Below are 14,551 nucleotides of genomic sequence, written 5' to 3'. Positions count from 1 at the left end.
ATTGGGGCTCATTCTGGGGTAGGTGGGACCTCTACAAACAGGATGGTCTTCACCTGAACCAGAGGGGTACCAATATCCTGGGGGGGAGATTTGCTAGTGCTCTTCGGGGGGGTTTAAACTAATTCAGCAGGGGGATGGGAACCTAAATTGTAGTCCCAGTGTACAGGATGTTGAGAGTAGTGAGGTCAGGGATAGGGTTAAAAGTTCGAAAGAGGGCACCGGCAAGCAAGACGCTGGTTTGAAGTGTGTCTACTTCAACGCCAGGAGCATCCGAAATAAGGTGGGTGAGCTTGCAGCATGGGTTGGTACCTGGGATCTTGATGTTGTGGAGATTTCGGAGACATGGGTAGAGCAGGGACAGGAATGGTTGTTGCAGGTTCCAGGATTTCGATGTTTCTGTAAGAACAGAGAAGATGGTAAAAGGGGGGGGGGGGTGTGGCATTGTTAATCAAGGAAAGTATTACGGCGGTAGAAAGGACGTTTGAGGACTCATCTACTGAGGCAGTATGGGCCGAGGTTAGGAATAGTAGAGGAGAGGTCACCCTGTTGGGAGTTGTCTATAAACCTCCGAATAGTTCCAGAGATGTAGAGGAAAGGATTGCAAAGATGATTCTTGACAGGAGCGAGAGTAACAGGGTAGTTGTTATGGGGGACTTTAACTTTCCAAATATTGACTGGAAATACTATAGTTCGAGTACTATAGATGGGTCAGTTTTGTGCAGTGTGTGCAGGAGGGTTTTCTGACACAGTATGTAGACAGGCCAACAAGGGGCGAGGCCACATTGGATTTGGTACTGGGTAATGAACCCGGCCAGGTGTTAGATTTAGATGTAGGTGAGCACTTTGGTGATAGTGATCACAACTCGGTTATGTTTACTTTAGCAATGGGCAGGGATAGGTATATACCGCAAGGCAAGAATTATAGCTGGGGGAAAGGCAATTATGATGCTATTCGGCAAGATTTAGGATGTATAGGATGGGGAAGGAAACTGCAGGGGATGGGTACAATCGAAATGTGGAGCTTTTTCAAGGAACAGCTACTGCGTGTCCTTGATAAGTATGTACCTGTCAGGCAGGGAGGAAGTTGTCGAGCAAGGAAACCGTGGTTTACTAAGGAAGTTGAAGCACTTGTCAAGAGGGAGAAGAAGGCTTATGTTAGGATGAGACATGAAGGCTCAGTTAGGGCACTTGAGAGTTACAAGTTAGCCAGGAAGGACCTAAAGGGAGAGTTAAGAAGAGCGAGGAGAGGACACGAAAAGTCGTTGGTGGATAGGATCAAGGAAAACCCTAAGGCTTTCTATAGGTATATCTGGAACAAAAGAATGACTAGAGTAAGATTAGGGTCAATCAAGGATAGTAGTGGAAAGTTGTGTGTGGAATCAGAGGAGATAGGGGAAGCATTAAATGGATATTTTTCGTCAGTGTTTACACTGGAGAAAGACAATGTTGTCGAGGAGAACACTCAGGTTCAGTCGACCAGGCTAGATGGAATTGAGGTTCAAAAGGAGGAGGTGTTAGCAATTTTAGAAAATGTCAAAATAGATAAGTCCCCTGGGCCAGATGGGATTTATCCTAGGGTCTCTGGGAAGCCAGGGAGGAGATTGCGGAGCCTTTGTCCTTGATCTTTATGTCGTCTTTGTCGACAGGAATAGTGCTGGAAGACTGGAGGATAGCAAATGTTGTCCCCTTGTTCAAGAAGGGGAGTAGAGACAACCCTGGTAATTATAGACCTGTGAGCCTTACTTCGGTTGTGGGTAAAATGTTGGAAAAGGTTATAAGAGATAGGGTTTATAATCATCTTGAAAAGAACAAGTTGATTAGCGATACTCAACACGGTTTTGTGAAGGGTAGGTCATGTCTCACAAACCTTATTGAGTTTTTTGAGAAGGTGACCAAACAGGTGGATCAGGGTAAAGCTGTTGATGTGGTGTATATGGATTTCAGTAAGGCGTTTGATAAGGTTCCCCACGGTAGGCTATTGCAGAAAATAAGGAAGTATGGAATTGAAGGTGATTTAGCGGTTTGGATCAGTAATTGGCTAGCTGAAAGAAGACAGAGGATGGTGGTTGATGGCAAATGTTCATCCTGGAGTTCAGTTACTAGTGGTATACCGCAAGGATCTGTTTTGGGGCCACTGCTGTTTGTCATTTTTATAAATGACCTGGAAGAGGGTGTAGAAGGATGGGTTAGTAAATTTGCAGATGACACGAAGGTCGGTGGAGTTGTGGATAGTGCTGAAGGATGTTATAGGATACAGAGGGACATAGATAAGCTGCAGAGGTGGGCTGAGAGGTGGCAGATGGAGTTTAATGCGGAAAAGTGTGAGGTGGTTCACTTTGGAAGGAGTAACAGAAATGCAGAGTACTGGGCTAATGGCAAGATTCTTGGTAGTGTAGATGAACAGAGAGATCTCGGCATCCAGGTACATAAATCCCTGAAAGTTGTCGCCCAGGTTAATAGGGCTGTTAAGAAGGCATATGGTGTGCTAGCCTTTATAAGCAGGGGGATTGAGTTTCGGAACCACAAGGTCATGCTGCAGCTGTACATAACTCTGGTGCGGCCGCACCTGGAGTACTGCGTGCAGTTCTGGTCACCACATTATAGGAAGGATGTGGAAGCTTTGGAAAGGGTTCAGAGGAGATTTGCTAGGATGTTGCCTGGTATGGAGGGAAGGTCTTACGAGGAAAGGCTCAGGGAATTGAGGTTGTTTTCGTTAGAGAGGAGAAGGCTGAGAGGTGACTTAATAGAGACATATAAGATAGTCAGAGGGTTAGATAGGGTGGACAGTGAGGGTCTTTTTCCTCGGATGGTGATGACCAACACGAGGGGACATAGCTTTAAATTGAGGGGTGGTAGATATAGGACAGATGTCAGAGGCAGTTTCTTTACTCAGAGAGTAGTAGGGGTGTGGAACGCCCTGCCTGCAACAGTAGTAGACTCGCCAACTTTAAGGGCATTTAAGTGGTCACTGGATAGACATATGGATGAAAATGGAATAGTGTAGGTCAGATAGGCTTCAGATGGTTTCACAGGTCGGCGCAACATCGAGGGCCGAAGGGCCCGTACTGCGCTGTAATGTTCTATGTTCTATGACCTGGATCTCCCTTTCTCTTTCTTTTTGTTCTGCTAGGGCTATTCTTTCTGTTTTACTTTCTTCTCTCTCTTTTTCTTTTTCCTCTCTATCTCTTTCTTTTTCTTCTCTCTCCCTTTCATATTCAAGTTTCCAATGAGTCAAACTGTATCTGAGGCAACTTTAAATGCTTAACCACCGCCATAATTACCTCATCTTTTCGCATTTTGTCTGGTGATGTTAATGGCAATGTTTGTGCCAAATCTAACAGTCTGCTTTTAGTCTCTGTCCGTAAGGTACTGCGTGTGACCGTCTCCACCCCCCAAACCTTCAGAGCCTCAGAAAGAGCCATTGTCCACAACACACTCCCCACTTAAACTGAAATACCACACCTGAAAAGGTCACCCCTCACTGTCTTTATGTTCATTAAGGGCTCGTTTAGCACAGTTAGCTAAGACAGCTGGCTTGTAATGCAGAACAAGACCAGCAGCGTCAGTTCAATTTCCCTTCCAGCCTCCCTGAACAGATGCCAGAATGTGGCGACTCAGGGCTTTTCACATTAACTTTATTGAACCCTACTTGTGACAATAAGTGATTATCATTATTATTATTATTATTATTATCCAATCCAATAGATCGTCTTTTATTCCGGAGGAGCCCCCAATTTGTTATGGGCCAGGGTTTAGAGAACCCCAAAGTGTATCATGGAGTTTACCTGACCCACAACTTTTAACAGATTGTGGTATGGGGAGCACACGGCCCACTCTACAGGTGTGGTACAGAAGAAATGGAAAAGTATATTTTTAAAGAAAAACAATGTTTATTTGATGAACTCAAGTTAACCTTTTTAAAACATACAGTGAACATCTTTGCAATCATCAATTCAAATACAACGCCCAAAGAAAATAACATTCCAAGTAATACTTGTTTCCTTTTAACATCCAGAAGACAACAGAGCCCTTTATACAGAAAGACATCACGTTTAACTTCACTACTGAGAACAGTCACCACGTTGAAATCACCAAATGATCTAGAGATATAGTGATCTAGTCTTTAGATTGCAGAAAGATCAAAATTACACATTCTTTGGCTGGCTTCAGCTCCAACACTAAAATTGAACTAAACAGACGCACCAAAGCTTTCCCCCAAAGCAAAATTAAAAAGCAGAGCCAGAGCTCAGCTCCACCCACACTCTGACATCAGTTGGCCAGCTGCTGGGCTGAAAGTGGAGGAAGCAGACTCTCTTTTGCAGTTTTGGACTGGATGGTGCCTGGAGACCGGATGCAGGAACTGTAACAGCAGCAGGGTGATGGCCCAATTGCCTCTGTGCACTGTTTGTACTGATGTTGTTTTTGTGTTATTGTTGGGAGATTTTAAGGTTATTATTCTAGTTTTGTGGTGTATTATTTTTTGGTTCTAGCGACTGGATGCTCGCCAGTTGTGGCCCTCCTGCTTCTATGCACTTGGGGTTGAAGGGTCCTTCCTGGTGCTCGTGAGGGGAGGCTCTCTCCCTTCAACCACATGCTGCATATCCTTTCCCAGTAAACTGTGCTCCTTGCGGACACCTCTTCACTGATGTGGGGCTGTTGCTGGAGCTGGAGAAGGGTGGTGGGGAGGGCAGCATGCACTGGCATGAGTGCTGGCAGCTTTGCCTTGTACCCAATTGTTGGGTTAATAATAATAATCTTTATGGTCACAATTAGGGGTACATGAACACTGCACATTCCGGCACCTGTTCGGGTACACAGAGGGAGAATTCAGAATGTCCAATTTAACTAACAGCACGTCTTTCGAGACTTGTGGGAGGAACTGGAGCACCCGGAGGAAACCCACGCAGACACGGGGAGAAAGTGCAGACGGCACACAGACAGTGACCCAATCCGGGAATCAATCCTGGGACCCTGTTGCTGTGAAGCAACAGTGCTAACCACTGTGCTATCATGCCGCCCCATATATCAAAGGGCTTGTCCGGAATTTGAACCCAGAATCTCTGGCAAATTTCAAAACCGAACATCCAAAGTGAGAGTCACACCCCCAGACCAACGAGCCCCTTGTTTCCTGCGGTTGCTCTGTATTTTGTCCTTTTTTTTGTAAAGGCAGTTCCCTCTCTCTCTTCCGCCTTGCCCCGTATGGGTGTATCCTTTTCTGGTGGTCTGCGCTGCTCGCTGGGGGCTTTTCCACCGATGTGGGACCACCATTCAGGCCGGGGAAGGGGGAGTGCTGAGAGTGTGCTAGTTTGAGAGCTTGTGTTTTCGTGTTTTTGGTGTTTTGTAAATGCTTTTTGCGTTAGTTACCTGGCAGCGGTGAAACCATAATCAAGGAGGTGGTCGGTATTTGTCCAGGTTCATCCCGAGCAGCTCTATGACACAGGACTTCTTTCTAAATCGCTGGCTTTTAAAGCAGACCAAGGCCGACAGCGGTTCGATTCCCGTACCAGCCTCCCCGAACAGGCGGCGGAATGTGGCGACTAGGGGCTTTTCACAGTAACTTCATTTGAAGCCTACTCGTGACAATAAGCAATTTTCATTTCATATTGCAGATTTTTGTGACTGGTTTTAGCATATTGCTTATTGTTTTGTGACTGGTTTTAGCATATTGCTTATTGTTTTGTGACTGGTTTTAGCATATTGCTTATTGTTTTGTGACTGGTTTTAGCATATTGCTTATTGTTTTGTGCTCAAAGGTTGTCAATAAACTTAAAATATTTGTAGGAGGGGAATCAGATTCTGTCCAAGTCTGGTCCCTGTAGGGGGTTGGAACAGAAACCTCTGATATAAACAGGTTAATTATTGTGTAAAAAATTACAGTCAGGAGAATTTCCCAAACTGATTACTGAGGAGAGAAATTAATACATTGCAAAATCTGAGAGTTGCAAAAACAGAAATTCCTGATGATGTAAATTGTTGAGAACAGTGGGTTTGTTCCTGAATGTTACAGTATCAGTTCTGGACTGGGAGTGATGGCTGCTGTGTGCTCTACTTCTAATGTCAGAGAGCATCCTATTCATGTATTTGTCAAAATGCCCCTTAAATGTCACTATCGTCCCTGCTTCCACCAGCTCCTCCGGCAGTGAGTTCCAGGCACCCACTACCCTCTGTGTAAAAAGCTTACCTCGTACATCTCCTCTAAACCTTGCCCCTCTCACCTTTAACCTATGTCCCCTAGTAATTGCCTCTTCCACCCAGGGAAAAAGCTTCTGACTATCCACTCTGATCATGCCACTAATAATTCTGTATACTTCGATCACGTAACCCCTCAATCTCTGTCATTCCAATGAAAACAATTCCAGTTTATTCAACCTCACCTCATTGCTAATACCCTCCAGACCAGGCAACATCCTGGTAAACCTCTTCTTCACCCTCTCCAAAGCCTCCACATCCTAATATTTTTACGCAAAGAGTGGTGAGGCCGTGGAATGCCCTACCTGCAACAGTAGTGAACTCGCCAACATTGAGGGCATTTAAAAGTTTATTGGATAAGCATATGGATGATAAGGGCATAGTGTAGGTTAGATGGCCTTTAGTTTTTTTTTCCATGTCGGTGCAACATCGAGGGCCGAAGGGCCTGTACTGCGCTGTATCGTTCTATGTTCTATGTTCTAATAGTGTGGCGACCAGAATTGTGCGCAATATTCCAAGTGTGGCCGAAGGTTCTATACAGCTGCAGCATGACTTGCCAATTTTCATACTCGATGCCCTGAAGTATGTCTCCAACTGAAATGACAAAGTGTGCCTGCGCTGCTCCCTGAGTTACAGTATGTTCCACAGTGTTTCACAAGGGATCAGGCATCAGCCAGCAGAAAGTGGGAGAAAAGTCATGAGAATTGAATACAAGAACAGCCAGGAAGGGAGGTTAATGACAATCATAGAATCATAGAATTTACAGTGCAAAAAGAGGCCATTCAGCCCATCAGGTCCGCACTGGCCCTTGGAAAGAGCTACCAGCTTAAGCCCACACCTCCACCCCATGCCCGTAACCCAGTTACCCCAGCTAACCTTTTTGGTCACTAATGGCAATTTAGCCTGGTCATTCCACCTAAGCTGCAAATCTTTGGACTGTGGGAGGAAACCGGAGCACCCGGAGGAAACCCACGCAGACACGGGGAGGATGTGCAGACTCCGCACAGACAGTGACCCAGCCGGGAATCGAACCTGGGACCCTGGAGCTGTGAAGCAACAGTTACCGTTCCGTACCGTACCCTGGCGTGGGTTTACAATTGGATAAAGGAGCTGCCAGACAGGGATCTCGGGAGAATGTTCCAGAGTGAGCGGTGTGAGAGTTGAATGTTTTATCAGTAATGATGATTGAGAGGAGGAAGAATTAGAATTTGAGACTTCTCTCCCTTCGAAGGAGACTCCGTACTTCCCTTCCATAGAATCATAGAAATATACAACATGGAAGAAGGCTATTCAGCCCATCGTACCTATCCTGGCTTATTTAAAGACCAATCCAACTTGTCTTCCCTCCCTGATCTTTCGCCTTTGCCTTGCAGATTTTTTCCTTTTCAAGTATTTATGAAATTTGTTATTGATTCTCCACCATCTTTCTGGTGTAATAAAATCTCCTTCTGCTTCTTTAGCCAGTTAAGCTCTCAGTCGAGTGTTGTTCTGTTGCTGCTCCACTCTATTTTCCATACTTGGCAGCAGCAATTCATTTAACTCCCCAAATGTTCAGCTCTCAGTAATCGTGACCTGATAAGTGGCTTGGAATTGCAGTTGTGTCAGAAGGACAAGTTGTAGTCGCAAAGAAGCAAGTCCTTCCATCAATACCTATCTTCACTCCAAAAGATGGCAGCTCTGACAATGCAGCACTCCCTCCATAATGTACATGAAAGCAGAGACATGCTGCTGTACATCTTGTATCCACTGGAGGGGTTTATAGGTAGCAGTGGCATTTCTTAGTTACTCCCAACTTGTTCAAACTCATCTCCCATTTAGGGATTCCATGTTTCACTTCCTCCTCTTCTTGGGTAAGACTGAGGCTGTTACAAAGTTATTTCTGACATGAGTCACAGAGTGACAGGTTTAAAAACAAGCTGAGACAGAGGGAGACTGACAGTGCAAAGGACAAACGCTCATAGAAAAGAGATTGATGAGGAGCACGGGCAGAGAAAATAGTGTTAAGGAAGCTTCAAGTTGGAGAGTAAAGGGCTGTGATAATTCACAATGTTTGCCAGTTGTGTGTGTTTGGTATTTCTGATTTGGGGCCAGGTTTTAAATCGTTCAGCAGCAGCGAATGAAGAGACTCCGGCTGATGATGTGAATGCTGTCAGAAACCGGACATTGTTAACTGTCCCCAGTAATGGAGCCAACAATCATTCACCAGGAGCTGAATGGGACACCAAGATTAAAGGAACGGCTTCACGTACACAAGATGCTGCTTCAGGTGAGGCAGAACAGTGAGGGTCTTTGCCTCAGTAATTTTATTCTGTAAATAATGAGAAAGCTGTGCAATAAGGAAATTGGCTAAGTTTCAGGTCAGTACAGTGCAGAGGATACAGCACGAGTTCTGTTCAGTGATACACTGTTCGAGGGTGCATATCTTCAGGAGTACAACACAGGTTCATGATGTGGAGATGCTGACGTTGGACTGGGGTGAGCAACAGAATTTGGAGAATAGTCCATGGTGAGTCTGATGGTGGGATGAACGGGGATCGTGCGACAATCACCAGGCAGGAATGTTCCCTTCCAGTCGGGGAACACTTCAGCAGTCAAGGGCATTCAGCCTCTGATCTCCGGGTAAGCGTTCTCCAAGGCGGCCTTCAGGACGCACGGCAACGCAGAATCGCCGAGCAAAAACTTATAGCTAAGTTCCGCACGCATGAGTGCGGCCTCAACCGGGATCTTGAATTCATGTCGCATTACATTAACCCCCCACCATCTGGCCTGGACTTGCAAAATCCTCCCAACTGTTCTGGTTTGAGACAATTCACACCTCTTCAACCTGTGATTATCCCTCTCCCTGGATCTGTAATGATTTGGTTACCTGCAAATGCTCGCATTCCAAGCATTGTCTGGCATCTTTGACTTTGTCTATATAAATGTTTCTGGAACATACCTCTTCATTCACCTGAGGAAGGAGCAGTGCTCCGAAAGCTGGTGTTTGAAACAAACCTGTTGGACTTTAACCTGGTGTTGTAAGACTTCTTACTGAACACAGGTTTAGTTGAGGTGTACAGCACAGGTTCAGTTCAGGTGTACAGCACAGGTTCAGTTGAGGTGTACAACACAGGTTCAGTTCAGGTGTACAAGACAGGTCCAGTACAGGTGTACAGCACAGGTTCAGTTCAGGGGTACAGCACAGGTTCAGTTCAGGTGTACAGCACAGGTTCAGTTCAGGTGTACAGCACAGGTTCAGTTCAGGTGTACAACACAGGTTCAGTTGAGGTGTGCAGCACAGGTTCAGTTCAGGTGTACAACACAGGTTCAGTCCAGGTGTACAGCACAGGTCCAGTCCAGGTGTACAGCACAGGTTCAGTTCAGGTGTACAGCACAGGTTCAGTTGAGGTGTACAGCACAGGTTCAGTTGAGGTGTACAGCACAGGTTCAGTTGAGGTGTACAGCGCAGGTTCAGTTCAGGTGTACAACACAGGTTCAGTTCAGGTGTACAGCACAGGTTCAGTTCAGGTGTACAGCATAGGTTCAGTTCAGGTGTACAGCACAGGTTCAGTTCAGGTGTACAACACAGGTTCAGTCCAGGTGTACAGCACAGGTTCAGTCCAGGTGTACAGCACAGGTTCAGTACAGGTGTACAGCACAGGTTCAGTACAGGTGTCCAGCACAGTTTCAGTTCTGTTGCCTTTTTTACCTGCTATAAATATGGCAGTTAATAAGGTTGCCCATAACAGCCGCCCCGAACAGGCGCCGGAATGTGGCGACCAGGGACTTTTCAGGTAACTTCATTTGAAGCCTACTCGTGACAATAAGCGATTTTCATTTTCTTTTATCTAGATAGTGATATGGTAAGATCGCAGAGTCGCCAGGTATCAAAAGATACCATCACAAGTTTCAACCTGGTATTGATCAAAGAGCCAAACAACCAGTTAGTTAGTTCAAGATCAATAGTCATTTATTTACACACAAGATTAACTTACACATGCAACATAAACACGACTAGTTAAACTACACCTAACAACTATGACAACCTGTACTTAACTTCAGGCACCCGGCTTAGGTCAGAGGAACAGTGGCCTTTGTTCGAATCTGGATCTGCTGGGTCTGGAGAAGTAACGGCTGCTCAGTTGGGCTCATCCATCTGGTAGCGGCCGTTGAACTTGAACTTGGTTCTGGTGGTGCTGCGATTGGAGATGGACGTTGCCGGAGCGCCAGGTTCAAGAGAGATCGAACACATGGCGGTGTCTCTCTTTATCCTTGGGGGGTTTCGCGCTCTTTTGGGCGGTCCTTAGGTTTGGACCTCATTAATTGGGCAGTTCTTGATCACTGTATTCAATTTGAGCCAATAAAGGGGCGGGTGCCTTGATGGCTGAGCGTGTCCTAAGTGGTCATTGGCCCTGTTGTTTATGCTTCCTGAGTAAAGGGAGTGGCGCCGAAATGTCTGGACTTGTATCAGTTACCTGAGTATCAATCCTTTGTCTTCCGGAGATTGGCCATTAAAATGCTAATCGGTTGGGGGTTTCGCTGCTGTCTGGATTCGTTGCTCACAAATATACATTCAGGCTCTGTGCCTGCCTGAATCTTACATTGTTCATATTTCCCTTTGGGCTTTGCGAATGTCCATATTTCTTGTTGTAAGTGGCCATCCCAGATGGTACAGTATGTCCTGTTGATCCTAAACGCGAAGCTTGATGGATCACATTGAATCTTCGTCTTTTCTCTGGCATACCAGGTACCCTCAATCAAGGACAGGTTTTATCCTACTCTGTCCTATGGATCAGAACATTTACCTAAGTTTTTCTTAATACAACACACATCTATAAAAATTCTAAGGAGGCACTATAACATTCAATCAGACATTTCAGTTTCTTTACAAAAAAGGGGAACCTCTAACTGTCCTTACCTAAACTACACTTATGCTGCTATCTAATAATGAAAGGAACTTATATTACAGTACAAAATAAACAATAGCAGCATCACATTTCTACTTAACACTGATGTCAATTTACAGAGAAAGCAATTTTATTAAAACCGCGGAATTTATCAGGGAGAAAAAGGGTTCAAAAAGGGTGTGGGGTCTGTTGAAGTCTGAGAAAAGGTGCTCTGAGTGTGTACACTGGAGGGCGGGAGCCTCTCCTTCACCATTTCCAAAGTCTGAGTGTCTGGATGACACGGCAAAGTATTGCTGTAATCAATCGGGCTTCTACCGTGTACGAAAGGGAATACCACTTTGTGATGTTGTCACACCATATGGGGGTATCAATGGCTGTTTCTATGTGTGGTGTAGTGTCCGGGCTGGGGGTATCGTGTTGGTGGTCATGGTTAGGGCCTGTGTGCTGAGGGGTATAGGGTCTGATAACGCACACAACTGTAGTGATGCAATGACGATCCTGATGTAGGTCATCAGGCCTGTCTTCATTTAGTCTTTGTCTTCCTCTGTCTCCTGGTATATTCGTATCTTCCTGGGGGTAGAAGCATAATATCTGTTATTATCTTATTGTTTAATATCTCGTTTGTCTGTCTGTTTCTCCTTAATGTCAATTTCCCATTTAGAATTGTCACCATGTGTGACTCCCTCATTTTGTTTTTCAAACCAACCATTTGGGAGACAAGACATCGGAAAACGAAATTCTGTCACAGTGCGAGCACTCTCGCAGCCTGTGTTTGATGGGCTGAGTGGATGGATAATTTCCCCGTCCAGTGCAAACTCCTTTCAACCAAGTGTTTTAACATGTAAAAAGCAGATGGGTGATAGCAACCGAAAGGTTGCTGAAAAGCAAACAAAAGTTGTGGCAAATTGCATTCTTTAAACCACATTTTTGAATGAACAGCAAAAGAGTTTTGAAAAGAACTTTCCGAATGGGGTGCGTGTGAGCCGTGCAAGAATGGGTGGAATCCCCAGGTTGGGCGGTGATCAGTGCCATTGCTCCACGACCCGAGCTTGGCTGACCAAATACATAGGGGGTCCTCAGGCAGGGCGGGGATAAGTGTCGTTACTCCACTGCCTGGGTGACCTTACAAGAACGGTAAGAATTTGAATATTTATGGACTTTTGACAAACTTGTTCCTTTAACTATCATGTGGCATCAAAGGAGCAGTCATAACTGTATCAAGAAATTTTGCATGAGATCGACACACAAAGTCGGACAAGAGAGAAACATTCAACATTAAAAAATGCAAAGTAAAGAAAGAAAGCGGGCAGGCTCCATCAGGGAATAGGACACTGTAAATCTCAATCGGTTCCTTTCTCTCATCATCTGGACACCACTGGGTTCCATTCTGAAAAGGGGTTAGCATGGTGGGAGTCAGACTCTGAGTCATCACCATCTCCCGGTTGCCAAACTCGTGACTGGAGTTTCTGTGCCAATGCGGCGTGGGCCGATGTGGGATCCATCTCGTCGTTTCTGATCAGTCGATAAGAATTATCACGGTGCCATTGTTTCTTATCCTGTTGTTTGTTATCTTGTTGTTTAATTTCTTGTTTGTCTGTCTGTTTCTCCTTAATGTCAATTTCCAATTTGGAATTGTCACCATATGTGACTCGCTCATCTTTTTTGTTAAACCAACCATTTTTTTCATAGAATTTACAGTGCAGAAGGAGGCCATTCGGCCCATCGAGTCTGCACCGGCTCTTAGAAAGAACACCCCACCCAACCCTATAACTCCACCCTATCCCCATAACCCAGTAACCCCATCCAACACTAAGGGAAATTTGGACCTTAAGGGCAATTTACCATGGCCAATCCACCTAACCTGCACATCTTTGGACTGTGGGAGGAAACCGGAGCACCCGGAGGAAACCCACGCACACACGGGGAGAACGTGCAGACTCCACACAGACAGTGACCCAAGCCGGGAATCGAACCTGGGACCCTGGAGCTGTGATGCATTTGTGCTAACCACAATGCTACCGTGCATTTGGGAGACAAGACATCTGAAAAAGAAATTCTGTCACCGTGCGAGCACTCTCGCAGCCTGTGTTTGATGGGCTGAGTGGGCGGACAATTTCTTCGCCAGTGCAAATTTACCGGGGCAAGGGGGGATCGCTATCGTCGGGCGGTGGGTCAAGTTTTGGTAATGGCAAATGAATGGTCTCTGAGGGGCCGAACATATCGTGGTCGGTGTCACTGGGGCTGTAGGGATTAGGGCCTGGTCTGTTTATCCATTGGTTGGGAATATCAAGGACGTTCGGCATGCCTGCACTATCGCTATCGCTAGCAGCCGAATCAAGTGTGAGGCTGAAATTGGACTCTGGGCTGAGTCAAGGTCATGTCTGTGGACGTGCTGTCCTGGCTGGGGGAGGGCTGGATTGGGTTGCCAGTGGACGGGTCTTCGTTGTCTGCCATTGCCAGTGAAATGTGGTGTGAGTGGCTGCACTGCATTCCATAAACCTTAAGTTGGTTTCCATGGAACCATCCTGATTTTCCATTTGGATACGTAATCTTATAAACTGAGGGGCTTACTTTATCGGAAATTGAGTAGGATCCTGAGAATTTGGGGGAGGGGAATGAACTCGGATTGTACAGGGAGACCATGACTTGCTGTCCGACTGTATATTCTACCGGGTGTACTGTTTTATCAAAGCAGGCCTTACTCTGCTTTTTCCTAGCACCTAGTCGAACAGCTGCAGCGAGTTGTGCTGCTTTAATATTCTCCATTATTTGTTGTACCGCTTTTTCGTGGGTAAGGGCGGTGACTGTGGGGCTGGCCAAATCAAGTCCAAATAAATACTCCGTACCCTTCATGGGTCGTCCGGTCATAAGCATGTGGTAGGTGTATCCTATCGAACTCGACACCGTGTTTCTAATAAACATCAGTGCAAAGGGGAGATCTGTGTCCCATGTTGTATTGTGCTGTTGTACCATCTTCCTCAGTGTTGCCTTTAGGGTTTGGTTCATGCGTTCCACAATGCCGCTGGACTGTTGCTGATAGGCATTGTGAAACTTCTGTTTCATTCCAAAAATTGTTAGGACGTATTTTATTACTCTTCCTGTGAAGTGCAAACCTTGGTCCAACTCAATACTACGGGGGAGTCCCCATCTAGTAAAAATTTGCTGTGTTAGAATTTTTGCTGTCACGTAAGCCATGTTTGTCCTGGAAGGAAATGATTCCACCCATTTTATGAAGGTGTTGATCATGACCAAAACATATTTAAATCCATTTCTGCAGGGAGGGGAGGGGACCAATGTATTCTAACTGCAAGTTTGTCCATGGGCCATTAACAGGGCGGGTGTGTCTTAGCTGACCTTTCTTTCCGTATCTGTCTGGGTTGTTCTGGTGCAAATCAAACTATTTTCAATGTAGTGGGTTACGTCAGTTTTTCAATCGGGCCACCAGCAGAGAAGTCTGAGGTGGGCAAGGGTGGATT

General features: G+C 45.7%; 1 protein-coding gene across 3 annotated transcripts in view; it reads left to right on the top strand.

Annotated features, from left to right (window-relative positions):
- Positions 1–8,117: 8,117 nt before the first annotated feature.
- Positions 8,118–14,551, top strand: part of LOC119963786 (disintegrin and metalloproteinase domain-containing protein 12-like) — a 467,225-nt gene continuing 460,791 nt past the window's right edge. For all 3 annotated transcript variants that reach the window (XM_038793073.1, XM_038793071.1, XM_038793074.1), the window contains exon 1: positions 8,118–8,455. In XM_038793073.1, coding sequence (XP_038649001.1) covers positions 8,236–8,455 — 220 coding nt within the window. In that variant the 5' untranslated portion in view covers positions 8,118–8,235. The remainder of the gene's footprint in view (positions 8,456–14,551) is intronic.

This window comes from Scyliorhinus canicula, chromosome 3, assembly GCF_902713615.1.
Source record: "Scyliorhinus canicula chromosome 3, sScyCan1.1, whole genome shotgun sequence".
Taxonomy (NCBI): domain Eukaryota; kingdom Metazoa; phylum Chordata; class Chondrichthyes; order Carcharhiniformes; family Scyliorhinidae; genus Scyliorhinus; species Scyliorhinus canicula.
This window is presented reverse-complemented; position numbering and strand designations above follow the sequence as displayed.